Below are 27,438 nucleotides of genomic sequence, written 5' to 3' on the forward strand. Positions count from 1 at the left end.
CCATTCAGTGCATCGAGTCTGACAGGCAACATTTCGTCCCCACTCCTCCTCTTACTGTACCTATCAACTTCTTGACGAGACACAAGAGAGTGTAGTTGCTGGAATCTGAAATGAGAATCTGTCTTCTGAAAGAAATCAGGGGTTGAGATGGCATCTATGGGGGGGGAGGAATCTGAGTGTGGGATCGGAATCGGGTTAAATATCAGTGGCATATGTTGTGAAATTTGTTGATTTGCGGCTGCAGTGCTTTGCAATACAGAATAATAAAAACTGAGTTACAGTGTCCGTAGTGAGGTGGTGTTTGTGGGTTTAATGTCCATTCAGAGTGGAAGAAGCTGTTCCTAGATTGCTGAGTGTTTTGTTTCAGGCCTCTGTACCTCCTTCCTAATGGTAGCAATGAGAAGGGTGCACGTCCTGGGTGATGGGGGTCCTTAATGATGGATGCCACCTTTGTGAGGCATCGCCCCTTGAAGATATCCTGGATGCTGGGGAGGCTGGTGCCCGTGATGGAAATGGCTGAGTTCACAACTTTCTGCAGTTTATATTGATCCTGTGCAACCACCCCGCATACCAGACAGTGATGCAGCCAGTTAGAATGCTCCCCTCGGTACATCTGTAGGAATTTCTGCTGTTCAACCGCTTCTTCTGGTGGAAAAAATAATTCTGGGGTTCTTCTTGTGTTATCTCTTACATCGCTCCCATATGATTCGCTAAACATCACTTTTTGTTTTTGTTCTTTTGGGACCAGATCTCCAACTGTAAGTTTACACGTGAACACACCCAGCATCTGGTCATCTGCTTGAAGAACTACATTCGCTCTGCGGACCGCAAGTCCATCATAAAAGCACTGTCCTGCCTGAAGGCAGAGCTGCGCCTTGACAAGAGAGCGCTCAACGAGATCCAGATTGTCCTCTTCACCTTCCAGGATGCCGTAAGTTAAAACATGATGAGCTGGCTGTGATGGATACTCTTAGCTGATGGTTGGGTCTTTCCCTCTGGAGCCAGTGGGCCCAGCTCACTGGTATTCCACACTGACTTTCAAAAGTTCCTTATGGTTCAGTGAGTAAGACCTACAGGTATGTGTTAGTTGGGAGTAGTGATGTGGCGCGGTGTAGTCAGGGGCTGTATAGTGGACCGTATGTCAAGGGGTAAATACAGGAGATTCTGCAGATGCTGGAAATCCAGAGCAACACACAAAATGCTGGAGGAAACTAGCAAGTCAGACAACATCTATGCAGGGAAGTAAACGGTCGACTCTTTGGGCCAAGACCCTTCATCAACACATGATAAAAGGTCCCAGCCTGAAACGTCGAGCATTTATTTCCCTCTATAGATGCTGCCTGACATGCTGAGTTCTTCTAGCATCTTGTGTGCACTGTCATATAACAACGGGAGTGCAGTATGCTGGATTGCGTTAATTTTAGCTACTTCCACATGGATACCCCCATGTCCAGAGCCACTCTGTTTAAACCAGGTGTATTATCAGCAATTTTTCTGGATTGACGGAACAAAGCAGGCATTAATTAAAGTGAGAACCGGCCTTCAAAACAAAAGCCTGTTCATAATTTAACTTCCACTGATACTTAAAGACCATCCAAACAGTCATTGGGTGAGAGATATTCTGTTTCTCTCCCAATGTTCATGGTAATTGGCTCCTACTTCATGATCAGATCAGGGAAACCATTACGTGACCATCTCCTGTGTTAACACGTTGTGTTGAAGACATATCATTGCCATTTAATACGTCGTTTTGTTAGCTAATATCCTGGCTGTTTATATATTCCGGGTGCCAGCATTAACAGTGTAACAAAAGAGGTATATTTTGGGTGTCTGGTGTATGTTTGAAATGCCCATGGCTGGTCTGAAGGGTTCCAAGCACAAAACACGAGACGCCCACACACTCGGAGTGTCTGATAATGTAAGTTCTGCCACTGTTAGTATTTTAACTGTATCAGGAATGATCGTTAAGGTAATGGTTTATTGTCCTCTGGTTCATTTTAGTCTGCCATCCTGAGCCTGATTTGACCTGCATGAGGCTTGAGACTGACAACAGTGTGGTTGGCTCAAAGTTCTCCTCTGAGGTTGTTAGTGATAACTAAAGACAGTATTGGGCATGACAGAAGCCTGTCATTCCAGTAAAGTCCTCCACTCTAATGTTGGTAGATGAGCCATAACTGGAAGAGATGGCTCAGAACTTCTATGATCAACAGCTCACCATACTTTTCAATTATAGTCTCGGACATCTTTATATTACCTTCACTGCATCAGATCAGGCTTTTAGAGCGTTGGCCCACAGATTTGCTTAAAGAGCTGAATGGTTCAGTCCCGATCTTATTTAAGTTCCTAACAACCCAGGTAGGTACATTTCCAATTGCAAAATGCTGAAGTACATGGCACTCTGTGATATAATGTCTAGGACAATGTTTGTTAAGATGCAGGCACCTGAATTTCTGCATGATTTATGGAAGACGTAAGCGGGAGGCCGGCCAGCTGCCCAATACACTGTTCTTGAGATGAGGAGGCTGAAGGGTGGGGGAGGAATTCTCTGTAGCTCTTAGTAAAATTATTAGCCCTTATTAATAAGGCTTTTCTTTCTAGATGAGAAAAGTTCTTCGACAGCGCCAGATTAGACCACACCTGATGTTTGCCCTGGACAACATTATTCGCAAGGCCATGCAGATAACCTTTGCTGTTCTAATCCCAGGTGTGTAACGGGAACAGTGTTCCCAAGTATCTTCCATCAGCATCTCCGTAGCAAGCAAGTATTTCCCAACAGCATAACTGAATATAGATCTTATATTGAAGCTACTCCTAGTTAGGTAAGCTTAGGTAAGCTGGTTAGAAGTTCAAATGCCTGTTCAACTGGTCAGATCCGCTGGAGTTAGATTATGAGGACACACAGTCCTCTTTTATTGTCATTTAGTAATGCATGCATTAAGAAATGATACAATGTTCCTCCAGAATGATATCACAGAAACACAAGACAAACAAGACTGAAAAACTGACAAAGACCACATAATTAGAACATATAGTTACAACAGTGCAAAGCAATACCGTAATTTGATAAGAACTGACCATGGGCAAGGTAAAAAAAAAAAAGTCTCAAAGTCTCTCCAAAGTCCCATCATCTCACGCAGATAGTAGAAGGAAGAAAAACTCTCCTTGCCATGAGCTTCCAGCGCCGCAAACTTGCCGATGCAGCACCCTGGAAGCACCCGACCACAGCTGACTCTTGAGTCTGTTCGAAAACTTCGAGCCTCCGACCAGCCCTCTGACACCGAGCACCATCTCTGCCGAGCGCTTTGACTCCGCCCCGGCAACAGGCAATAGGCAAAGCCGAGGATTTGGGGCCTTCCCCTCCGGAGATTCTCAGTCGCACAGTAGCAACGGCAGCGAAGCAGGCATTTCAGAAGTTTCTCCAGATGTTCCTCCGTGCTTCTCACGTCTGTCTCCATCAAATCAGGATTGTGCACGGCATCCTACTTACAAATACGATATCATTTCGGAGCGGCTGCGCGCTGCGTTGCACCGCCATCTTCCCCTCCCCTCCTAGTTGACGATGAGGGTCCAACTGCTCGCCATGGGAAGGTGACCAACTTTATAGCCTCATAGAGAAGTACAGCACAGAAACAGGCCCTTCGGCCCACAAAGTCCATGCTGATCATCAACCGTCCACTTACACTAATCAATTCCACTTTATTTTTCACATTCCTATGAACTCTCTCCAAGTTCCTACCACTCACCTATACCTACACAATTTAGAGTGCCAATTACTGCGTCACCCCCCTCCCACGTTTTTGGAGCATCACAGTAGTGTAGTGGTTAGTGTGACACTATTACAACGCCAGTGACCCCGGTTCGATTCTACCCGTCTGTGCAGAGCTTGTGGGTTCTCCCCTATGACTGTGTGGGCTTCCTCTTGGTCAGGGGTTCCCAGTCTGGGGTCCACATGGCTGATGGCATAAAAAAACGTTGGGAACCCTTGCTCCGGGTGCTCCGGTTTCCTCCCACATTCCAAAGATGGACGGGTTAGCAGGTTAATTGGTCACGTGGGCGTGATTGTATGGCGCGAGCTGGTTGGGCCGGGAGGGCCTGCTACCATGTTGCATCTCTAAATTTCTGGGCGGTGGGAGGAAACGAGAGGAAGCCCAGTGGTAACAGGAAGAACGTGCAAACACCACACGAGCAGCGCCAGAGGGCAGGATTGAACCCAGGTCACTGGAGCGACAGGGCATCGGATCTAGCAGTTGCTCTGGGTGCCATCAAACCCTCTGAGTGTTACTGAAACTGCCTGATGCACACAAAGCATTGCGTGACCTTTCGGATTGCTCGCAGCCGCTGAAGGCCCTGAGGACTCACTGACCACACCATACCCATCCTTCCCTAGCAACATCCAGCCCACTTGTGTTCCCAGTCAATATTGATCCCTAAAGTAGCCAATGTCATGATGAACAGGGGTGGTAATGTCGCTTAATATCAGGTCAAGTTGGTCGGACTCTCTTTATTTTTATTTAGAGATACAATATGGTAACAGCCCAACGAGCCCACACTGCTCAATTACACTATGTAACCAATTGACCAACTAACTCGTACATCTTTTGGAATGTGGGATGAAACCTACAGGGAAATGCACAAACTCCTTTCAGACAGATTCGCAATTGAACCCATACTAGGCTGTACTAGCCTTGCACTAAACGCTATAACCATCGTGCAGTCCTGTACACGTTTTGGAGACTATCTTCTTGGAGATAGTTTTGGGTTGTCACGTCGAGTTCTACAGTAGGGAAGTAGGCTCTTTCGGCCTGCTAAGTCTGCCCCAACGCATTTATACCAGGCCACTTTGTCCTCGCCACTTGTTACCTGCAAGTGTTGTTTGTCATTTATTAGCCCAAAGCTGTACTTTGCCCAGAACTTGCTGAATACGGCCACATTATCTGAAGATCCACAGCTGGACCAAGAGCTGCGTTGAAGATGTATAAATTATGCTAAGCACTGTGTGATCAGTGGTGAACATCACAACTTATTGTGGAAGGAAGCAGCTGAAGATGGTTGTGCCTAGGACACTGCTCTGGAGAACTCCTGCCGCAATGTTCTCACACTTCTTTTTGGTAGCATTTCCCAATATCATAGGGAAGTCACAGCAACCCCTGCCCTTTGTGAAGTTTATAAATGGCTGGATGAGGATGTGGAAGTGTGCAGATACCACAACGGTTGGTGGTACAATGGATAATGTAGAAGGGTTGCAACGGGATGTTACTGGATGCAGAGCTGGGCTGAGATGTGGCAGATGGAGTTCAATCCTGAAAAGTGTGAAGTGATTCACTTTGGAAGGTTGAACTTGATGGCAGAGGGCAGGATTAGTGGCAGCATTCTGAGCAGTGTAGAGGAACAGAGAAATCTTGGGGTTCACATACATAGGTCCCTCAAAGTTGCAGAGCAAGTTGATATGCTGGTTGGCCTTTGATAGTCGGGGGATTGAGTTCAAGAGCAGCGAGATAATAAGGCATCTCTACTCCACTCTGGTTAGACTGCACTCGGAGTATCGTGTTCAGTTCTGGTTGCCACAAGGATGTGAAAGCTTTAGAGGATGGAGAAGAGATTACCAAGATGAGGCCTGGATTAGAAAGCATGCCTTATGTGGACAGGTTGAGCTAGCCGGGGCCTTTCCCTTGGGGGAGAAGGAAGATAAGAGGTGACTTGATAGAGGTGTACAAGGCAGCCAGAGACTTTTTCCCACTGCAGAAATGGCCAATACAAGGAAGCATAACTTTAAGTTGTTGGGCAGAAAGTATAGTGGGCACGTGTTGGCTGGCCATTGTATCCAAAAATGTGCGGGAGAGTTTTAGGAGCAGAAAAGCCACTGCACTGGGTCAGTTCCACTCTCTCGACCTGGGAAGTCCTGGTCCAGTGGTACGAATAGACATCACAGACTGGGGTTGTCCTTGGTTACAGTAGATGAACATGTCTACTTCTGTTCCTTGTCAAGCCCTTTGTTCTCCAAGAAGCATTGCAGAACCACTTTCCTGGTCGTTGGATCTCATCCACCCAGTGTGCCAGAGCTGACTTCACATGTTAGGACAGGCATGTCCCTATCTCACTGGGGTATGAGGCCCCCCCACCCGGTTACCCTCGCCTGGTTTAGCCTGCCTACTTGGAGCCACCGGTGAGGGGCCGAGTGTCTGGCGGGGTCCAAAGGTGAGTGAGCTGCCCCAGAATGGATGTGACAAGCTCCTTCACCAGAGGGGCTACCCCAGAGCGGGGATGTAAGAGGCAGGTAGGTGTGTGTAATGCACTTGGAGGGTGATGACAGAGGCAGATACATTAGGGAAATTTGAGACTCTTAGATTGGCACATGGATGATAAAACAATGGAGGGCTACGTGGGAGGGAAGGGTTAGATTGACCCTGAAGTGGGTTGAAGGGTCGACACAACATTGTGTGCCTAAAGGCCTGTATTGTGCTGAGTACTCGATGGTCTATCTCTGGTGTTAATCAGTGTCCCTGGTATTTCACTCTGTGAAGCACAGCTCTTTCTCCACATCTGGATCAGGGCTGTAGTGAAGTCTGTGTCAAAGTGGTCTGTGCACCAACAGAACCCCAAACTAAGTGTCAGTCAGAAGTTTGCTGGTGGGTATATACCACAGTAATGTCCTCCCATCTGCTTGCTGATGACCGACAGCAGGGGAAAGGGCAGGGGAAGTCCTGTTCCACAATTGTCTGGCTCGGGTTGTGGCTTTCTCTGGAGCAGAAACGTTCTGCGGTGCAGTCAGCATCTGCTGTGGTCACAGCACCTACTCTATCCAGTGCCCACAGCTGTTTCTTGGTATCACATAGAGTGAGTCCACTTAATTGAAGACAGGTACAAGGTGGGAGGAGTGAGGTTCGGAACTGGTGGGTCTGCACTGTAACACTGTACTGAAGGACGCAGGTCTGCCTGGCTTCTGATTTGAGATGGTGCTGGGGAAACACGGTGACGCCTTGCTGGCAGCAAACAAAACCTCGAACGACTTGATTACTCACACTTTTTCTGGGCGGCGATCACCGCAGTCCATAGCCTATAACTTTCCCTTCGGAGTTGAGGTTCAGAACCGCCCATACAACCTGGCATTTATGCGGTGTGAACCAAAGTCTAGAGGATGCTGGATGGTTGTGGAGAGTACGGGCTGAACTGAGGTGGTGGAGGCCGAGCTCAAGGGCGAGGGACGAGCCATTGTTGGAGCAGACTTGGAGCCGATTCAGAGCTGCAGAGCTGAGGCGGCGCAGAATCAAGACAGCGGGGCCCAGGAGCGAGGAGCAACCTAATGATTGACTGATTTAAGTGCCGGTCCGGATAGCAAAGGTCAGGGTGCCAGGGCCAAAGTTCAGCTTGCTGCTCTATGACAGTGAGTACAGTACTGAAGGACACAGGTCCGTCACTATGACACTGGAACACAATACTGCAGGACGCAGGTCTATCACTAACATTGGGATTTAATATCTCTTCTTGACCACACTGTCACCCTTGCTGGGTCTGTCCTGCCCTGAAGCTGCAGCCTGGTTTGTGAAACTGCTGTGGGGGATTTTAGCCCAACCGCTTCACCGGAAGTAAGTGAGGAAGACTGCAAACTCAACAATTCCTGCAGTGTTGTGTGGACTGAGGCAGCTTGTGAGAGCGTAGTTGATGATTGACCACATTGTTGTGGTTCAGGAGTCATGTGTGACCAATGCAAGTTTCCTTCCCTACAGCAGTTCCCATATTGTCATCATTAATGTTTCTGTTTTATTCATCAACTCAAATTACATCCCTGTGCTGGTGTGAAGGCTTTGAACCGGAGTCTCTGAAACGTATCCAGGTTTTTGGATTACTGGATCATCTGTGCTGCCAACACTGAAGGATATAACCTATCAGCCAGCCACCTTCTCCCAAATCCTTGCACTCTCTGTCTTCTCTCCTACAGCCACGTAACTTTCTCAGAGAGGCAGGAAATAGAAAAGAGATGTGGGGCCATTATGCAGGTATAATTGTGCTGAACACCTTGATGACAGGTGGGAGGCAAAGTGAAACAGGTAGCAGGTAAATGACATGGAACACACTACAGCCACCTGGCCCACGATGTTGTGCTGGCATTTTAACCTAACCCTTTCCTCCTAAATAGCCCTCCATTTTTCCTTCAACCATATGTCTCTTTCTAAGAGTCTCTTACGTGTCACATAAAGTCTTCTCAGGCTTCCAGCCAGGTACAGCTGTCAATTTTAACCGACACTTTGGCAACAAACTCTGCCATCTTCATCAGGAATTATGCCCGGGTATATCCAGTGTAGTGGAATATATACTCAGCACCCGTCGTCAGGCCCTCCTGATTGGTTAGTCCTGAACCAATCAGGTTTCTGCTGTCCCACCTTGTCTAAAACTGTATTCCAGTTCTTACTTAGAGTGAGACCTTCGTCTTTGTTAAAATTCTTATGCTCTAGTTTTATTTCAATGGCTTCCTTCACCCGGAGGTCCCAAAAGCCATCGTCCTGGCACAATAGTTTTCTGCCGTCGATGCCAATGCTGTGGTCATTGCAATACAATGTTCTGTTACCACCGACTTCTCTGGCAAACTCAAATGGATACACCTCTGATGCTTCTATGCAGCTTATTCGGGTCAAAGTTGACATAGGACTCAGGACGGCGGGCGTTTATGGGATTTCCTGTGAATGCGGAGCATCATGTATCAGGCAAATGGGACACACGGTGGAAACCCGCATGAAGGAGCACAGGAGGTGTATCCGTTTGGGTTACCTGGAGAAGTCGGTGATAGCAGAGCACTGCATCCGCAATGACCACAGGGTTGACTCCGGTGGCACAGAACTATTGTGCTATGCCAATGGCTTTTGGGACCCTGGTGAGGGAATGTGTTCGTCCATCGTCAACGTCGATGAGGACCTTTACACCATTATGATGGTGTCGAGACTAGCGCGTGACTTGGATTTAAGTGAGGGAGAGTTGTGCAGCATCGGCCTCACTCTCTCTTCCCAATTCCCATCTGGATCCAGTGGCAAGACAGAGTCGAGACGGCTGGAGATGGGACTAGGCGCAGTGGATGACCAGGACGTCTTCTGTGTCTTGTCCTGCTCTACACGTTCCACGACTCTTGCAGAGACCGCCTTCTTGACCGACGGACCTTCCATTGGTCTCGTCCGCTCAATCCGCCGGAGTCTGTCTTCACAGGCTGGGATAGACAACTCCCTATCTCACCCAGGGTTTGAGACCCGTCGGCTACCCTCACCTGGTTTAGCCGGCTTGTCGAAGCCGTTGCCCGGGGTGTGGCCGCTGTCACATGCAAACAGCTACGTGGAGCCACAGGTGAGAGCTGAGTGCCAGGTGGGGACCAAATGTGGACAAACCGCCCTGAAAAGGACGTGACATGTTCCCCCACCAGAGGTGCTACCCCTCCCTGACACCCCATACACCCCATAGAATAAGAACTTTAACAAAGACGAAGGTCTCGCTCTATATAAGAACTGGAATACAATTTTAAACAAAGTGGGAGAGCGGAAACCTGATTGGTTGAGGACTAACCAATCAAGGGACAGATGACGGAAGTTGCATGTATATACCACCCGACTAGCCATGCCTTGGCATCATTCCTGATGAAGATGGCGGAGTTTGTCATCAGAACCTCGGTTAAACTTGACACCTGTTCCCAGATGGAAGTCCGAGAAGGGTTTATGCGCTGGGAAAGCACTAGATCCTTTTCCTTTTAAGCGTCCCTAAAGTATTTGCCTCTACCACCACACCTGGCAGCACTTTCCACGCACCCACCACTCTCTGTGTGAAAAACTTACCTCTGACATCCCGCTATGCTTTCCTCCAATCTCATTAAAATTCTGTCTCCTCATATTAGCCATTTCCGCCCTGGGGAAGGATCTCTGGATATCCACTCGATCTATGCCTCTTATCATATACTCCTCTATCAAGTCACCTCTCATCTTCCCTGACTCCAAAGAGAAATGCCCTAGCTCGCTCAGCCTATCCTCATAAGACATGCCCTCTAATCCAGGCAGGGTCCTGGTGAATCTCCTCTGTGCCCTCTCTAAAGCTTCCACTGAGGCGACCAGAACTGAGCACAACATTCCACAGCAGACTCTGAAGCAAAAATAGAAAATGGTGGAAACCCCCAGCAGGTCAGGTGGCATCTGAGGAAAGAGAAACAGTGGGAAAAAGTGAGAAGCAAATAGGAGAGATGTGTTGAACAAAGAGAATGCCTACAAATAGATTTGGAATGGCTTGATGAGAACTTTAATTATCATAGACAGCTTTTGGTCTTTGTCATGTGCTATTGCCTTACAATGAGCAATAGCACATTACACATTCTGCCCGATGCCGGCCCCCTAGGCCTGAGTCAACGTAGTAGTAGTAATGTGCTATTGCCGGTAAGGTGGCAGGCTACACTTTTAGACAAGTAGGTTAAGAAAAACTGATCCAACACGACAGAAAGACAGAAAATAAAAGATGTTGGAAAACCCTCCAGGGCAAGCAGCATCTGTGGAAAGAGAAACTGTTTCAGGTACTGCCTGTCCAGCTGAGCTTTTCTAGCATTTTCTGTTTTTACTTCAGATTTCCAGCGATTTGTTTAGCTTAACAGACACTTTCTTTTCCTTCCTTCAGAGCTGAAGCTTCAGATTGAGAGCTCATTTGACCTGGAGACAGATGAACGAGGCACAGCTGACTTTCCGTGCAACGGGAGTCTCAGTGACGTGGGGGAGACGGAGGCGATGGAGCTCCAGAACGACGGCGCGGGGACCTCTGGCGTGAGCACTCTCAGTCGCTCAATGTCGTACGATTCCCAGCAGAACACCTGCCCTCGCGTCCTGCAGCTCAGCCGACTGAGGGCGGAAACAAACCGGTATGAAGTGGTGGAAGGCAAAGTGCATATTCCTCAACACACCTTTGTCGAGGTTGGGTGGCCGCCCCACCAACAAGTCCGTAGGTCGGGGCAATGAGTGTAAGAGTCAGGATGGTCTGTCACGGCTGTTTAAAATGGACTGGGCAACCCTTGGAGAACTGTGCAGCGTTCTGGCCTCCCGTTGCAGGACAGATGTGAAAGGGTAGAGAAGAGGTTTACCAGGATTTTGCCTGAATTAAACGGTATGATCCAGAAGGAGAGGTTGGACAAATTCAGATTGTTTACTCCAGAATGTTCGAGGCTAAGGGGAACATTGGCATTTATTTCAAGGGGAATAGAATATAAAAGCAAGGAGATAATACTGAGCCTTTATAAGACACTAGTCAGGCCGCACTTGGAGCATAGTCAACAGTTTTGGGCCCCATATCTCAGAAAGGATGTGTTGTCATTGGAGAGAGTCTGGAAGAGGTTGATGAGGATGATTCCGGGAATGAAGGGGTTAGAATATGAGGAGTGTTTCGCAGCTTTGGGCCTGTGCTCACTGGGATTTAGAAGAATGTGTGGGGATCTCATTGAAACCTACCGAATGTTGAAAAGACTAGATAGGGTGGATGTGGAGAGGATGTTTCCTGTGGTGGGGGCATCCATAACTAGAGGGCGCAGCCTCAAAATTGAGGGGCGACCCTTTTAGAACAGAGGCAAGGAGGAATTTTTTTTAGCCAGAGAGTAGTGAATCTGTGGAAGGCTGTGCTACAGACTGCGGTGGAGGCCAAGTCCGTGGGTATATCTAAGGCAGAATCAGTCAGAGCATCAAAGGATATGGGGAGAAGGCCGGTGCATGGGGTTGAGTGGGATCCAGGATCAGCCATGATGGAATGGTGCAGCAGACTCGATAGGCTGAATGGCCTAAATCTGTTCCTATGTCTTATGATCTTGTGGTGTTATAGAACAGTACAGTCCCTTCAAGCCACAATATTGTGCTGACCTTTTAACTTACTCTAAAATTAATTTAATTCTTCCCTTCCACAGAGCTCATTTTTTTCATCCATGTGCCTTCCTAAGAGTCTTTTAAATGTCCCTACACCTGATAGACATTTATAAAACTGTGAAGGGCATAGAGTAGACGGCCAGAATCCACTTCCCAGGCAGAAATGCAAAGCATATGATGGCATGCATTTAAGGTGGGTGGGCGGAAAGTTTAAGGGAGATGTTCGGGAGAGGTATTTTACATAGAGGTGCCTGGCATGAGCTGCCAGGATGGCGGTGGGAGCATATTTGATAGTGGTGTTTAAGAGGCTTGTGGAGAGGCATATGTATATGGTGGGAATGGAGGATTACGGATCATGTGCAAGGAGAAGAGATTTAGTTCAATTTGCCATTGCGTTCAGCACAGGCATGGTGGGCTGTAAAGTCTGTACTCTTGTATGTTCTGTGTTCTAAGCGATCAGGAGGAGCTGTGTGATCCTCCTCCACCTACTCGGGCCAATTCCCATCTGTATTTACTCACCTCTATCCATGATGTAAGTGTCCAAATGTTCTCCCTGTCTTAGATTTTGTCTTGATGTTCTCATGGCACCTGCAGCCATTTGAGAGAAGGCCCCAGGTCTCCACCTCTCTTTGCATGGTAAAATGCTTCTGCATTGCATTTGTGTGTGATGTGAGTCAAATTTTCAGGCTTATCCTTCCTCATACTGAACTCACCTTCTAGATGGAACAACTCCTCCACATCTGCCCCATTTTAAACAGCCCGGTTGAACCTGTCTATGCTAAAACTATAAGGCCTGTATTTGTGATTTATCCTGTAAACCCAGCTGGCTTGGGACCTTGTCAAGAGAGGTCTGGGGGTTAGGAGCTCCATTTGGAGTGGGTTTCCTCAGTGGGATGTCAGGAAGAACAAATGACCTGGAGTGACCCCCAACAACAGCACGTTCTTCACTCTGATCTCCTTCAGAAGGCGACAGATATTCCAGTCACTGTGGCAACTCTCCTGATGTTAAGCCTGAGATATTAACTGTTATTTTTGTGTTTTATTTTTATTTTCACTGATTGTCAAGAGCTGTTCATCCTTGAGTACACTATGCAGTGATTGATATATTTAGTGGTTACATTATTAGATACCTCCTCAGACATCCCAACCTGCAAAAACTCATTTCAGGGAGATCAATTTGCGGGAGACTCCCGGAACTTCCGGGAGAGGTGGGATGTCTGCAATAGAGTAGCTCCTTAGCAGCTAGCCAGCTAGTTTAAATAACGTTAGCTATGCTAATGAACGAATGACACCCGTTAGACTCACCTCAACATGTCTCTTACAGTCTTAACCCACCATGGGCAATAGAAAAGTCACTGTTGCAAACAGTGCAGCCAGCAACACCGTCATTATTTTTGACCCCTATTAGGCAGGGGTACACTTTAGTGTAGTCTGGGGTGATGTACGTTTTATATTTTCTTTTTTTGGAACACTCTGCCATGGCGCTCTCTCGCGCGCGCACATGCTCTCTCTCTCTCTCTCACTCTCGTGCTCTCTCGCCCTCGCGCTCTCAAAAAAATTGATTTCCGGGATATTGTATATAATTTGCGGGCATCAGGGAGCCACTATTAATATGCGGGAGACTCCCGGAACTTCCGGGAGAGGTGGGATATCTGCCTCCTGTACCTATACAGTGGCCACTGAGTGCAGGGCTGTGGTCTCCATATGCTGTAATCCTTCTCCTCAAGGTTCGATGTGTTATGTGTCGAGAGATGCTCTTTTGTACCATTGCCTTCTGTCAGCTTGAACCAATTTGGCCATTTTCCTCCGACCTGTAGCATTAGCAAGGCGTTTTTGTCCACAGAATTGTCGCTCACTGGATGTTTTTTGTTTTTTGCACCATTCTCTGTAAACTCTGGAGATTGTTGATCTCCTGGTGTTTTCATGCACAACAGTCTCTAAAGTTCATTGAGAATGATACAAAAAACAAAAAAAAACATTTGTGGCAAAAGTGCTTTATTCATGAGAGAGGTCAGAGGAGAATGGCCAGACTGGTTCAAGCTGACAGAAAGGCGACAGTAACACAAATAACCACACGTTACAACAGTGGTGTGCAGAAGAGCATCTCCAAATGCACAACACGTTGAGCCATGAAGTGGATGGGATACAGCAGCAGAAGACCACAACCAGTTCCACTCCAGTACCTAATAAAGTGTCCACTGGGTGTATATGTAGCTTCCTCCCTGTCCGGAGAGAACGTGGATGTGCATTGGCCTGTGGACTGATCCTGGCTATGGGCTGAAGAGGGGAGGGATTGACAATTAACTACGTGGGTCACCTGTATTAAACTTCTGCTTTACAGGCTTCTGGAAAACCTTGCGGAGAAAGAGTGCAAGTACCAACAACTACTGTCGCAACTTCTCCATCAGAAAGACCACGTCATCAGCCTGCTGCGAGAGGGGTCAGAATCTGTGGGTAAGTGAGGGAGGCAGCAGCAGGACTAGCAGAAAACCGGTGAGCTGAGAATAAAATGTTTGGTCTTTTCCAGCTTCACAACTGTTTATACTCGCATCTTCTAGTCCCATCCTCCACTCCACCCCACCCAGCCTTCCCATACAAGCACTGTCCATCAGCCTGATCGGCCTCGGTTTTGTTTAACGGAAACACAAGGGACCATGCAGACGATGTAAGTCCAGAACAACACACAAAACGCTGAAGGTGCTCAGCAGGTCAGGCGGTATTGTTACGTACCCCGTAACTGGGTTGCCAAACCAGCAGAAATGGATCACTCAGTTGGAGTCTGGAGTACTAGAACTAAGAAAGTTTTATTAAAGAAACAAGCAACACATTAATCGAAAGGATAATAAATGCAACAGTTCAGCGATGATAAACGCACATGTGCACAGAATTAAGATAACAGCATCAATCAAGCTCTATCGTTGTCTAGGGGTAAATGACCAATTTCAAAATGACTCAAAGTTCAGTCCAGTTTAGTAGTTCAGTTCGCAGTAATCGTTGTCATGGCGATGGACAAGGTGGGGAAGAGAGACATAGAATAGGAACAACTCATCATTCAGCACAGCTTCACTCACAGACCAGCGAGATGGCTCACAAACAGCATTTGGGCGGGTCCTTGGTGATGTCACCTGAGGTCACCGACTGTGACCCCTCCTCCAGATGCGGTCGATCCTCTGCAGTGAACCCGGCACCCAGGCAAGGGCGGACACACACCGGGTTCCCGCTGATCGTACCTTTCCACCCTTGTCGTTGTCCGGTACTTCTCACCCACTCATGAGAAGCGCACCGCTTCCAGGGTCTCGTTACCTCGGGTGGCGTGTGTGTCTGTCTTAGCGAACCTGTCCCTTTTTATCCCCCTGCTGGGGTATCGCCTGTCCATCACTTCAAACAGTTCAGGGTTCAAAGGGGGGAGCCGCTCCAGACAGCTCTTCCTCCCACATCCCTTCATTACACATCTCCAGACGCTGCTCCATTGTTCCTTATCTCTCCTTCCCCTGAGGGCAGGTGGCAGACCAACTGCTGATGCCACTGATGCTAGCCCAGGCCAGCAAACATCTTAATTTTATGTGTATTCTCGTAACAGTATCAATGGAGGAGAATATGTGGTCAGCGTTTTGGCTGAGTCCCTTCGTATCCCCCTCCAGGCCTGCTGAGCTCCTCCAGCATTTTGTGTGTTGCGTTTGCTGAACAGGTTGAGTTGAGAGGCAGCACGTGGAATATTATCTGTGATGACTCAAAAATAAGGGGGCCTCAGTTATGCCGAGGAGAGCTGTTGCTGGACGATCCTCTCTTTCTTTTTAAATCTTTTTATTAATTTTCCAAAATTATAAACAGAATAACAATATTGATACAGAGAGATTGGAATAATCTTATTGTTGATAAACATGTACAAAAAAGACTTCAAATAATACAGGTGTAATAGACTTCCAAACTCTTAATATAGTTAATCATAGAGAAAAAAGAAATAAAAAGAAAAAAAATACAAAGAACCCCCCCCCCAAAAAAAAACTGAATACTAAACCCAAAAAGAAAGCAAACGGAACAAAACAAGGCTGGACCAATATCTTAAATCGAATACATTCAATAATGTCGTCAACTCCGCTCCTCTATTCATACATTTTAAGTTAATAAGAAGGATTCGGAAAAGGTCAAGTTACATCATATGAAAATGTTGAATAAATGGTTTCCAAGTCTCTTCAAATTTAACCGAAGGATCAAAGACGTCACTTCCAATTTTTTCTAAATTTAAACATGATATAGTTTGGGAAAACCATTGAAATGTAATAGGAGGATTGGTCTCCTTCCAGTTCAATAAAATGGATCTTCTGGCCATTAATGTAACAAATGCGATCATCCGACAGGCTGAAGAGGATAAAAATCTATGTTCCAACATTAGCAAACCAAAAATTGCCGTAATAGGATGGGGTTGTAAGTCAAAATGCAAAACTGTTGAAATAATATCAAAAATATCTTTCCAGAATTTTTCCAAGCGAGGGCAGGACCAAAACATATGAGTCAAGGAAGCCACCTCAGAGTGACATCTGTCACAGATAGGGTTTATATGGGAATAAAAACGAGCTAGTTTATCTTTAGTCATATAGGCCCTATGCACTACTTTAAATTGTATTAGTGTATGTTTGGCACATATAGAGGAAGTTGGACGATCCTGAGCACGAGTAATGTTCAGTCTCCCAGCTCCTCCTGTTCTGCCATCTTAGCTTCACTGATGAGACCCACCACGCAGTTGCCTCTGTGCTGTCTTCCGAATTCCTGAACCTTTGCTACCCCTCCACCACAGTATACTGAGCCCTTAGCCCTGAGAATACGTCTCATCTACTTCCAATGTGTCTGGTCTCAACCCTTCTCCTTTTGTACTGAGCCAAGACGTCATTCCCCAGTCCTCACCTTGGGTCCACCAGCCTTTGCATTCAACAGATTGTTTGGCAACTTCTACCTGTTCCAACAAGATTCTGCACATTTTCCTCTCCCCTTTCACCATCTCAGGAAGATCACTCCCTCTGCCATTTCCCTGATCTTCTCCTCTGCCTCCACCAACAGCTCCCTGCTTTATCACACCTTTCCGTGCTACTGCAGGAGGAACATCGCCTGCCTTCCCACCATCCTGGACATTTCTCCCAGGTGCAGGCCTCGGACTTCTTCCAGCTTACTGCAATTGGTGATCACACTGTGCTCTCCTCCACATTGAAATAATCAAGCACTGACTGGGTGGCTGTCACTTCAGTCTACAGGAGTGACCCGAAGCTTCCAGTAGCCTGCCACTTTGAGTCTTCATCCTCCTCCCACTCAGATCTCTCTGTGTCTGCTGTGCTATTACAATAAGGCCATTGCAACTTTCTGGCCTTAATACTGAATTCTCCAACTTTAGATAAACAGCTCTCCCTGTCTGTGTTAGGACTGTCCTTTTCTACTGTGCAACATCTGTCTGTGATAATGGGTCATTTCTTCCCTATCTGTTGGTACAGTCTGACCTGCAGGGTTGTCTGACAGCCCAGCGATTATCTGCACAAAACTGTGACAAAGAAGCATCATCACCCTCTCACTGCACTGTATTAACCCATTTGACTGGGTCTCAGGCTATCACAGAATATTCCCTTTATCCTGTTCATCCTTCTCTGCAACATAAAACTATCTCCTTTTTCCCTCTTTCCCAGTTCTGCAACACACACTCAAAACGCTGGAGGCCCGAAACGTCGACTGTTCACTCTTTTCCACAGATGCTGCCTGGCCTGCTGAGTTTCTCCGGCAATTTGTGTGCGTTGCTTGGATTTCCGCCATCTGCAGATTTTCTTGTCTTTCTGATAAAGGGTTTTTGCTTTATGCTCTGTTCCTAGAGTCATCCACCATAACTCACTTCCTCATCTCATGGCCCCGTTCACCAGTTTGGTCAGCCACTGCTGTTGAAACACCTGAACTCCCCTCCAGCCTGATTTAGCCCTCAAATCCACAACCCCTTCCTTCCTGACCCAGTTCCAAATATGGCATTGTTTTAAACATCCTGTCGTGTGCAGAATATCAGTGCACAGAACATTAATGTGAAAGCTGGAGAGTGCGCAGGAATGCGGTCTAGTGTGCGGGGTAGATTATTAGTGTGCAGGACGGTGTATCTATGTGCAGGGTATTAGTGTACCCAGTAGAGAGGTGTGGGAAGAATACCAGTATGCAGGGGTAGAGAGTGTGAATAGAATATTAGTGTGCAGGGGTAGAGAGTGTGAATAGAATATTAGTGTGCAGGGGTAGAGAGTGTGGGATTAGGGCACTAGTTGCATAGGTGAGAGTGTCAGTGTCCAGAATGAAGTAAGGTGGAGTGGTGACAGGAAGGATACAGAGTGATTGTTTATAGAGTATTACGGTACAGAGGGTTTGGTTCAGTATGAGGATGTGCAAAGTTATCGTGCACAGAGTGAAGGTGCAGTGATGACCCCATAACCTCACACAGCTTGGGTGTCCCATGCCAGGTCCACAGTCACTGGTATCCTAAGCAGTAACCGTCGGGCTGCACTCTGGGGCAAATGCCTTTTCCTTGGCCAGTGTGAGAATACGGTTTCAATATTCGTCTAAAACCGGACCATTTTACCCTTCTGCACAGCCTTGCTTAGGCCGAGTTTTACACTCCTCTGCCTGTAGAGATGCTGAGATTTTAGAAAGGGTGCTGCAGAGGAATGAGAGGATTCATTCCTGGTTTAAATACCCTTTTTACCTGGAATTTGCTGGGTATCCGTACTTCTGGGAGGTGTGCACCTTCGCCGAGGCTGATGGCTTTAGATCTTGCTTATGGCAACCAGTTCTTTTATCAGAAAATGTTTGGGGCACTGTCAGCCAAGTAAATTCAGAAGTTGGCTGGATGTTGGGCAGTTCCTCTTACAGAGACACTGGAGCCTTGGAGCAGGTTGCAAGCTGGGTTGGTGATTGCTGATCAAATGAATTCCTGCAGGAGAGAGCTGGGCCTGTCGCTGCCTGCAGCCAGCATCCTTAGGATTCCTGTAATACCAGGAAGGCTCGATCTGATTCCAACTGATCTGATCCACTGCAGCGGTTCATGGAGACCTTTCAGAGTTTCCTGAAAGCAGCAACACAGGCTGATAAGGGGTTGACAAAAACATTTGCTTTGCTTGCCTTCACAAGTCGGGGCATAGAAGAGAAGAGCTGGGACGTTATGTTGCAACTTTACAAAACACTGGGGTCGGCCGCACTTGGTGTACTGTGTGCAGTTCGGCCGCTACACGACAGGGAGGCTGAGCCTGTGCAGGGGAGATTCAGCAGGATGTTCTGTGATTTGGAGGAACTTAGTTAAATGAGGGAGGGAAGAGATTGTTTGGATGGGCTGATTGTTTTCCTTGTGAAGGAGGCTAAGGGATGTTGTGGTGGAGGTACCTTTAAAGGTGGGCGTGTGGCACGGTAGTATAGTGGTTAGTGCTAGGCTTCACAGTGATGGTGATCATAAGATTGGGGTTCAGTTTGTGACGATATCTGTTTGTGGGTTTCCTCCCACATTCTGAAAGGACGTGCAGTTAGGGTTAGTAAGTTGTGGGCGTGCGAAGCTGGCATCAGTTAGGGTTAGTAAGTTGTCGGCATGCTAAGCTGGCATCAGTTAGGGTTAGTAAGTTGTCGGCGTGCGAAGCTGGCATCAGTTAGGGTTAGTAAGTAGTGGGCATGCTAAACTGGCATCAGTTAGGGTTAGTAAGTTGTGGGCATGCTAAACTGGCATCAGTTAGGGTTAGTAAGTAGTGGGCATGCTAAACTGGCATCAGTTAGGGTTAGTAAGTAGTGGGCATGCGAAGCTGGCATCAGTTAGGGTTAGTAAGTAGTGGGCATGCGAAGCTGGCATCAGTTAGGGTTAGTAAGTAGTGGGCATGCGAAGCTGGCATCAGTTAGGGTTAGTAAGTTGTGGGCGCGCAAAGCTGGCATCAGTTAGGGTTAGTAAGTAGTGGGCGCGCAAAGCTGGCATCAGTTAGGGGCCTGCTGCGTTCACCAGCAACTTTTATGTGTGTTGCATCAGTTAGGGTTAGTAAGTAGTGGGCATGCTAAGCTGGCATCAGAAGCATGGGGACACTAGCAGGCTGCCCCAGCATATCCTCAAACGGTGTTGGTTATTGGACGCAAGCGACACGCATCTGTTGTACACCGAACGGTATGTTTCGATGTTTTGATACGCACATCGCTACTCCAATCTAATCTTTGTCAGGATGGGGTAGAGAGTCAAATTTCTTTTTCCTCTGGTAGGGGGTATCGAAAACAAGAGGGCATTGTCTTTCAGGTGAAAGAAGTTGTTTTGAAGGGAATTTTTTTAAACAGAGTGTGGTTGATATCTATGATGTGCTGCCAGAGGAGGTGATGGAATCAGATACAATGATTATATTAATGAAGAGTTCTGATAAGCTTTTAAACAGGCATGATACCGAAGGACATGGACCTAATGGAGGCAAATAGGATCTGTGCAGCTGGGTTAAAGGGATAGTATGGGTACGGTGGGCCGAAAGCTCTGACTCTATGCTTTACAACTCTGGCCAGCAGGTCTTTTCCCATTTGATTCTCCGGGGTGAATCAGCTGGTCATATCACTGAGCAGGTTGTAAGCTGGTCCAGTTCGTGGGACAGAGGACATCCAATGTCAAAAGGATTCCATCAGGGATCTCCCAGCTGCTCATAACTAAAACGGCCTGTATCTATAGGGTGCCTTCCACAACCACAGGACATCAGGGTGGGCTTTACAGCCAACGATACTCTTCTTCTTTTATATTACTACTGTTGAACTCAAGTCAATTCTTCTCACCAAGTCCCAGGAGCAGAAGAGGCCTTAAAATGTGGTTCAGTCACATTGAATGAGAGATGAGTTTTGACTCGGTCGCTAAGCAATTGTACCTGCTGTTCAAGATTTAACATTTTCAATGATGTGGCACTGGGGGCTGTGCAGGTGTTATGAGCAGAAAGGCTGGAGTCCCTCTTCTACACCTTCAGTAGCAAGTTTACTTGGAGTCTAACTGCCTGTTAAAAACATGGTATTGGGTTGAGTTGTTCTCCGCTCTTGGCAACTTGCAAACCATGCGAGGAGACATTGTCAGAGCGCTGTTGATTGTGGAGTGTTCTCCAAAAGCTTGGCCTTTATATACTTTTCAATCAGTTGGCTGGGCATCGTTACAGAAACTCAGTTGTGATGTGGGGAGGAACTCTCATCACTGAATGGGTGTGTGGCGAACTTTGTGCGTTGTGGTCTGGAATCTTGCCCACACTGGCTCATAAATAGGCTCGAGGTTCTACGTGTCTGTACACAGAATTGTTCGCGGAAAACCAGGCTTCGAGGAATTCCCTCGCTTGCACTGAAATCTGTGCCCCTCCTCAATCTTCATAAGTAGAGACCAGGGAGAGTTGGCCATGCCACAGTACAGCCATTAGACTGTTCAGACAGTTCTTAGAAGTCACGAATGAGGCATAAAGCTTGTGGCTTACGGCCATTTCATTAAATGTAATTAACATATAAAATTGTCAGATTCGAGTGGTTTTGAAACTGCCAGTGAAAACTAAGAAGTTTCTAGGAAAACACAGAAGCAGTTGTGTCATAATTACTGGAAAATTCACTGAACGAGTACATGTATATGGGTTATTATATACAAAAACAAGCAGGCCTCGGTAAGTTAAGCAACAAGAAAAATAACCCCAATCCAACAATACCCTGGAGCTTCCTTATTCCATTTGGAATGCTGTATACTCATTGAAGGGAAGGAAGTGCAGAGAATGATATTGGTAACACTGCCCTTGAGTTAATTTTAGGGGAGGAAGGTGCTGACATCCCACAGGATCCCAAATGTCAGAAATTAGAGATATTAAGAGCCAGATTAGTTCTATGTGAAAGAGAGTTCCAGTTAACAAGATTTATGATTGAGTGAGTAGACTGTTTGCTCATGACAAGGGCTCCCAAGGAGTCAAAATAACAACCGCAGAACTTTTTTTCAAAATATAAAGTGCAATAAATAAGCCAGTCTTGGATTTGGATTCAAATAACATTGAACATGTTTTCTGGAGTGAGATTGGAATGAGAGATGAATTGCTTAGACACTGATTGGACAAGGCTGGGCTTGTTAACCGTTTCCTGTTCTAATTCAGACAGAATATGATCTCTGTGTGTCTTGAAATTGAAAACAACATTCCTGCAATAACACTTGATAAACCTTCTCCTGCAATGTTCCTGCTTAGGTGTCCAGTGCAGCTTCCAATCAACACTTGCCAATTCCAAAACTGAAGAACTCACAGAGTGGCTACTAACAACGCAAGTTGACCAACAGACAATTGACAAGGTAGGATAAAGTGCCGAGGAATAGTATATAATAGTATTCTCCCGCACCTCACTGGGACATCGGGCAGCAGCCTTGCTGTTTCTTCAGCTATTGTCTGTTTTACGGGGCAGAGTTGCTTGCTCGACACGCAAACCATCGTGGGTGAAAAGCGTGCAAGGAGCTGGCTGGATTTGAACCCAGAACCACTCTCCTCGAAGTCTGGTGCAGATGTCACTGCACCACCTGCTGGCACTGAGGTGTAGTGCTGTAGACTTATAGTGGGTGTCAATTCAAGTGAGATTGCTAAAGGCATTCCTTGCAATATGATGCATTGAGAACTGGAGGGAGGGATGAAGATGTGTTTATCATCTTCCTGTTGAAGGGTCTCGGCCCGAAAGGTCGACTATTTATTCATTTCCGTTAGGTGCTGCCTGACCTGCTGGGCTCCTCCAGCATTTTGTGTGTGTTGCACCAGAATTTCAGTATCTGCAGGATCTCTTGTGTTTATTGTATGTTACCAAGTAACGTATGAAGGGGAGGGCAGGCTACTTCCAGAAAAGGTTTGGGAGCATTGTCGTAATTCTCAGTCCCTTGCTCAAGACAAGCAAAGGGGAGAAAGGAGAAATGCAGCCATCTTATATGGAGCCATGATGTCCTCTTGAGCTGCTAATTTCTTTGACAAGTTGCCCATCAGCCATTAACTTCTTTAGTTGGTATATCCATTCTGAAAACATCTACCTGAATATCATCAGTGTTTACACTCCCCACCTGCAGATTTCTGGATGTCCACCATGGTTTCATGGTAGCTGCTAGAAATCAGACATTGACAGTGCTTGGTAACAGGTCCTGAACTGCCCGAACTCTGCTCTTGTCAAGTGCTGAAGCTGGGAATGCTGCTGGGAAGCTCCAAGAGGCCCAGCTGTACTTTAGGGAGCCTTGTTCTCACTGGTATGGACCTCCTAATGTTCAAAATGTGCACAACAGAGCCCAGGAAGGCCCTCGACTTTAGCTCAGATTTGCCTGGTCCAATGTTCACAGATCCCCAGCTCACCCAGTCCGTGGAGGAAGATCTCCCGACAATGAAGATTAGGGCTGATGATGAAGGTGAATACAAGGTGGGGAAGTTATTTGAGAATAGTGGCATTCAGCTAACTCCTGAAGAGTGACATATCGGTGTTGATCGGCCTGGTCTAGCTGTGTCATCCTTTTTTTTGTAATTTATTTTTTTATTGAATTTCATCATCAAACAAACATTTCCATAAGATGTATTTCAGATACTGTACATATATATCATATAATCATATTTGTCACAAATCTCCACATAATATTTATCTGAAGTATACACTCATAGAAAGGAGAGGAAAGAAAGAACAATCGAAAGAAGAAAACTATGTACAGAGTAGGGAGTGATCTTTTTTTTACAGCATATTCGTTGATTTGTGAGAATAAAATCAGGCCTATGAGGTGTTAGGCAGTTAAAATCTTTTTTTCCAGTATGAATAGAATTGTTCCAACTCATGATTAACAGATGCTGTTACCTTCTCCATTTTGTAAATGTCCATTGTAATTTCCATCCATACATTTAAAATTGGGCTGTCCTGTGATAACCATTTCCTGGTAAGGGTCTTTTTACCAGCCACCAGCAGTACATTCATTAAATATTTATCTCTTTTCAACCATTCTTGAGGTACATACACAAAATATATGGTCTTACTCTGTCAGGGTATTTCACATTTAAAGATGTCTTGTAGGGCATTATATATCCCACTCCAATAGTCTTTGATCTGTGTCATCCTTTTGATGATTTTATTCTTTTCCCAAAGCCTTGACCTACTGATCAACATGAATACAGAGGCCAAACCCCCACCCTCACCCTGACCCGTCTCCCACCCAGCCCACTTCAACTCTTGACCCACCTCGATTCGCGTCAGGCAGAGAGAGAATTGAGCTTCTGCTGTTAGCTGTGGCTGGGGCTAGCCAGGCAGGCCTCTTCAGCAGGTACCAGGTGAGGACACGGGGTCAGCTGGGCCCCGCATTGGCCATTGACGCTGCTGGCTTAACTCAGTTAATAGAAAATGGGGATGCAAGTAAATGCTGAACTTATTCAGATCCCAGCGAAGACTTGGCGCATTCAGGGTGGAAGGGGAGTGGAGAGGGTGATAAACTCAAGCGAGTCAGCAGATGATGGAAATCCAGAGCAACACACACAAACTGCTGAAGGCACTCAGCAGGCCAGGCAGCCTCTATGGGAATGAAAAAATAATCACTGTTTTGGGCCGAGGCCCTTCGTCGGGACTGGAAAGGATGGAGGAAGAAGCCAGAATAAGAAGGTGGGGTGGGAGAACAGGAGTACAAGCTAAAAGGGGATAGGTAAAGCCAGATGGGTGGGGGTGGAAGGATGAAGTAAGAAGCTGGGAGGTGATAGGTGGAAAAGGTAAAGGGCTGGAAAAGAAAGAATCTGATAGGAGAGGAGGGTGGACCATGGGAGAAAGGGATGGAGTAGGGGCATCTGCCGGAAATGATAGGCAGGTGAAATGGAGAGGTAAGGGAGGGGAATTGAAGAAGAGGGGAAGGAGAAGGGGGAAAGATTACTGTAAGTTGGGGAAATGAATGTTCATGCCTTCATGTGGGAGGCTACCTAGACAGAATATGAGGTGCTGCTACTCCAACATAAGAGTGGCCTCATCGTGGCAGTAGAGGAGGCCATGGAGCAACACGTTGGAATGGGAATGGGGATTGGAATTACATTGGTTTCATCCTGCTTTTTGTTTGGCGGATGGAATGGAGGTGCTCGACAAAGCAGTCCCCTAATCTATGTTGGACACAGCAGTGTAGAGGAGGTCGCATTGGGAGCATCGGATTTATTAGACGACCCCATTGGTACGCAGGTGAAGAAGAATTGTCTCTGAGGACAAACTATCCCATATTTGACACCACTCTCCCCTTTCTCGATCTCTGTCTCCACATCCGGTGACAAACTGTTTAAAGATATCTTATATACACCATACCAATTCCCAATAGATATTCTGATTACCCCTTCCCACCCTGCTTCCTGTAAAAATACCATTCCTTTTCTCAGTTCCTTCGACTCTGCTGCATCTGTCCCCAGGATGAGGCTTTCCCTTCCAGCACAACAGAGCTGTCCTCCTTCTTAAAAGAACGGGGTGTCCCTTCCTCCACCATTGATGCTGCCCTCACCTGCATCTTCTCCATTTCCTGGATATCTGCCTTCACGCCATCTTAACGGGGATAGGCTTCCTCTTGTCTTTACTTAGCACCCAAAATGCTGGAGGACTCCGCAGGCCAGAAATGCCGACTGTTTACTCTTTTCCATAGATGCTGCCTGGCCTGCTGAATTCCTCTAGCATTTTGTGTGTGTTGCTCGCAGATCTGCAGATTTTCTCTTGTTTGTAATTGGTTTACTTGGCACCCTGTGAGTCACCGCATCCAACTCATCATTCTCTGCGACTCTGCCATCTTCAATGGGACCCTACCGCCAAGCACATCTTTACCTTGCCCCCTCTCTCTGCTTTCCGCAGGGATCGCTCCCTCCGTGGTTCCTCGTACATTCATCCCTCCCCACTAGCCTCCCTGCCGACACTTACCCATGCCAGCTGAAAAAGTGCTATACCTACCCGTTCACCTCCTCCCTCACCTCCATTCGAGATGTAGATAGTCCTTCCAGGTGAGGCAACACCTAACCTGCAAACCTTTCAGGGTCATCTATTGTATCCAGTGCTCCTGATATTAGTGAGCCCCAATGTAGATTGGGGAATCGCTTTGTCGAGCATTTTCACTCTATCTGCAAAAAGCAGCGCTTCCTGGAGGCCAGCCTTTTCTATTCCAAACCCCGTTTCCATTCTGACATGTTGTCCATGGTCTCCTCTACTGTCATGATGAAGCCACTTTCAGGTTGGAGAAGCAATGCCTCACATTCTGTCTGTGATTTCTCCAACTTCCAGTAACTTTGCCCCCTCCTGTCTTCCTCAATTACCTACTCTGACTCCCCTCTTACATTTTCTCTTCTCCTCACCTGCCTATTACCTCCCCTGGTGCTCCTCCTCCTTCCCTTTCTCCATGGTCCACTCTCCTCCCCCATCAGATTTCTTCCTCTCCAGCCTTTTTCCATCTATCACCTCCTAGCTTCTTGCTTCATTCCACCCCAATTACCTGTCTTGACCTTCTAGTCTGTTCTCTTTCCCCTCCTTCATAATTTGATTTTTCCCTCTTCCTCACCAGTCCTGCTGTAGGGTCTCAGCCTGAGACACCCATTGTCTGACCTGCTGAGTTCCTCCAACATTTTGAGGTTCTGCAATGACTCTCATGATGCCTGTTCTGTTACTGTTACAGATTATAGCCAATGGCTACACACTGCAGGATCTTCTGATCGACGTTACAAAGGATGACTTGAAATATACCCAAATAAGGTAACTACTGAGGGATTCTGTATTTTATCCGGATTTAGCTTTCTGTTTCTCGGCTATGTTCTAGGTCAGCTGCCATGTGGGAGTCATCTCCAGAGACTTCTGCCCATCATCTACCCTGAGATTTCTGTGCCTCAGTGAGGGACCAAAGAGCCATCGCCATCTTTCACCTGGGACATTAAACCCTTGTCTAGTTTGATATAATATAATCTGTAGCTTTATCAGAAGGGTGCAGAGTTCACCCAGCCTCTGAGCATGCTGTTTATTCCCAACCAACACCATCTAAAGCAGGTCTTTTACAGCCCTGTTGTTTGTGGTGTGTAAGTTCACTGCCATCATTTTTATCACAGTGGTGATTCCATCTCTGGAAGTAATTATTTTATTGTGTGGCACTTTTGGAGGTCCTCAGGGCATGAGGTACAGCAAATGTGAAGTTCTTTCTTCCCACTGTGCGTCACAAAACATTTACAAATAATGGAGTTAAACTGCTTTTTCAATTAGCGTAAGACAAATTTCAGTCGTCAGGGTGTAGAATGCAGACTCGTGCTTGCTGAGACCGAGGCAACTTCCTTGACCAGCTGCCCCCACTGCCCTTCAAAATGAAGGGTTACAACAGGACCCTGGAAAGCGTTTGCCGCTTCCCTTACCGTGAAGGCAGATGCAGCTCAACACATCCAGTTTCTGATCAATGGAGGGAAAGTGTAATTGACGATCAGGATCTCGTACACGGCCCGATGTATATGACCATCTGGATAGAAGTCATCTCTGCCCTCCTTTAGGGTCTGACACTTGGATTTGTTTCAGCTACATCAGTTTCTGCACAGCTGTCCAAATTCACCGGTTGGTCAAACAAACCAGCGTCAATATCTAA

The 27,438-nt window shown here is 46.8% G+C and overlaps 1 protein-coding gene across 2 annotated transcripts in view; it reads left to right on the plus strand.

The window, feature by feature from the left end:
- Positions 1 to 27,438, plus strand: part of si:ch211-1i11.3 (mitogen-activated protein kinase kinase kinase 5) — a 192,447-nt gene that overhangs the window by 149,101 nt on the left and 15,908 nt on the right. For both annotated transcript variants that reach the window (XM_063033924.1, XM_063033925.1), the window contains 6 exons: positions 749 to 931; positions 2,599 to 2,704; positions 10,633 to 10,870; positions 14,200 to 14,312; positions 22,064 to 22,164; positions 26,494 to 26,570. In XM_063033924.1, the coding sequence (XP_062889994.1) occupies positions 749 to 931; positions 2,599 to 2,704; positions 10,633 to 10,870; positions 14,200 to 14,312; positions 22,064 to 22,164; positions 26,494 to 26,570 (818 nt within the window). The remainder of the gene's footprint in view (positions 1 to 748; positions 932 to 2,598; positions 2,705 to 10,632; positions 10,871 to 14,199; positions 14,313 to 22,063; positions 22,165 to 26,493; positions 26,571 to 27,438) is intronic.

The sequence above is a fragment of the Mobula hypostoma genome, chromosome 26, assembly GCF_963921235.1.
Source record: "Mobula hypostoma chromosome 26, sMobHyp1.1, whole genome shotgun sequence".
NCBI lineage: Eukaryota > Metazoa > Chordata > Chondrichthyes > Myliobatiformes > Myliobatidae > Mobula > Mobula hypostoma.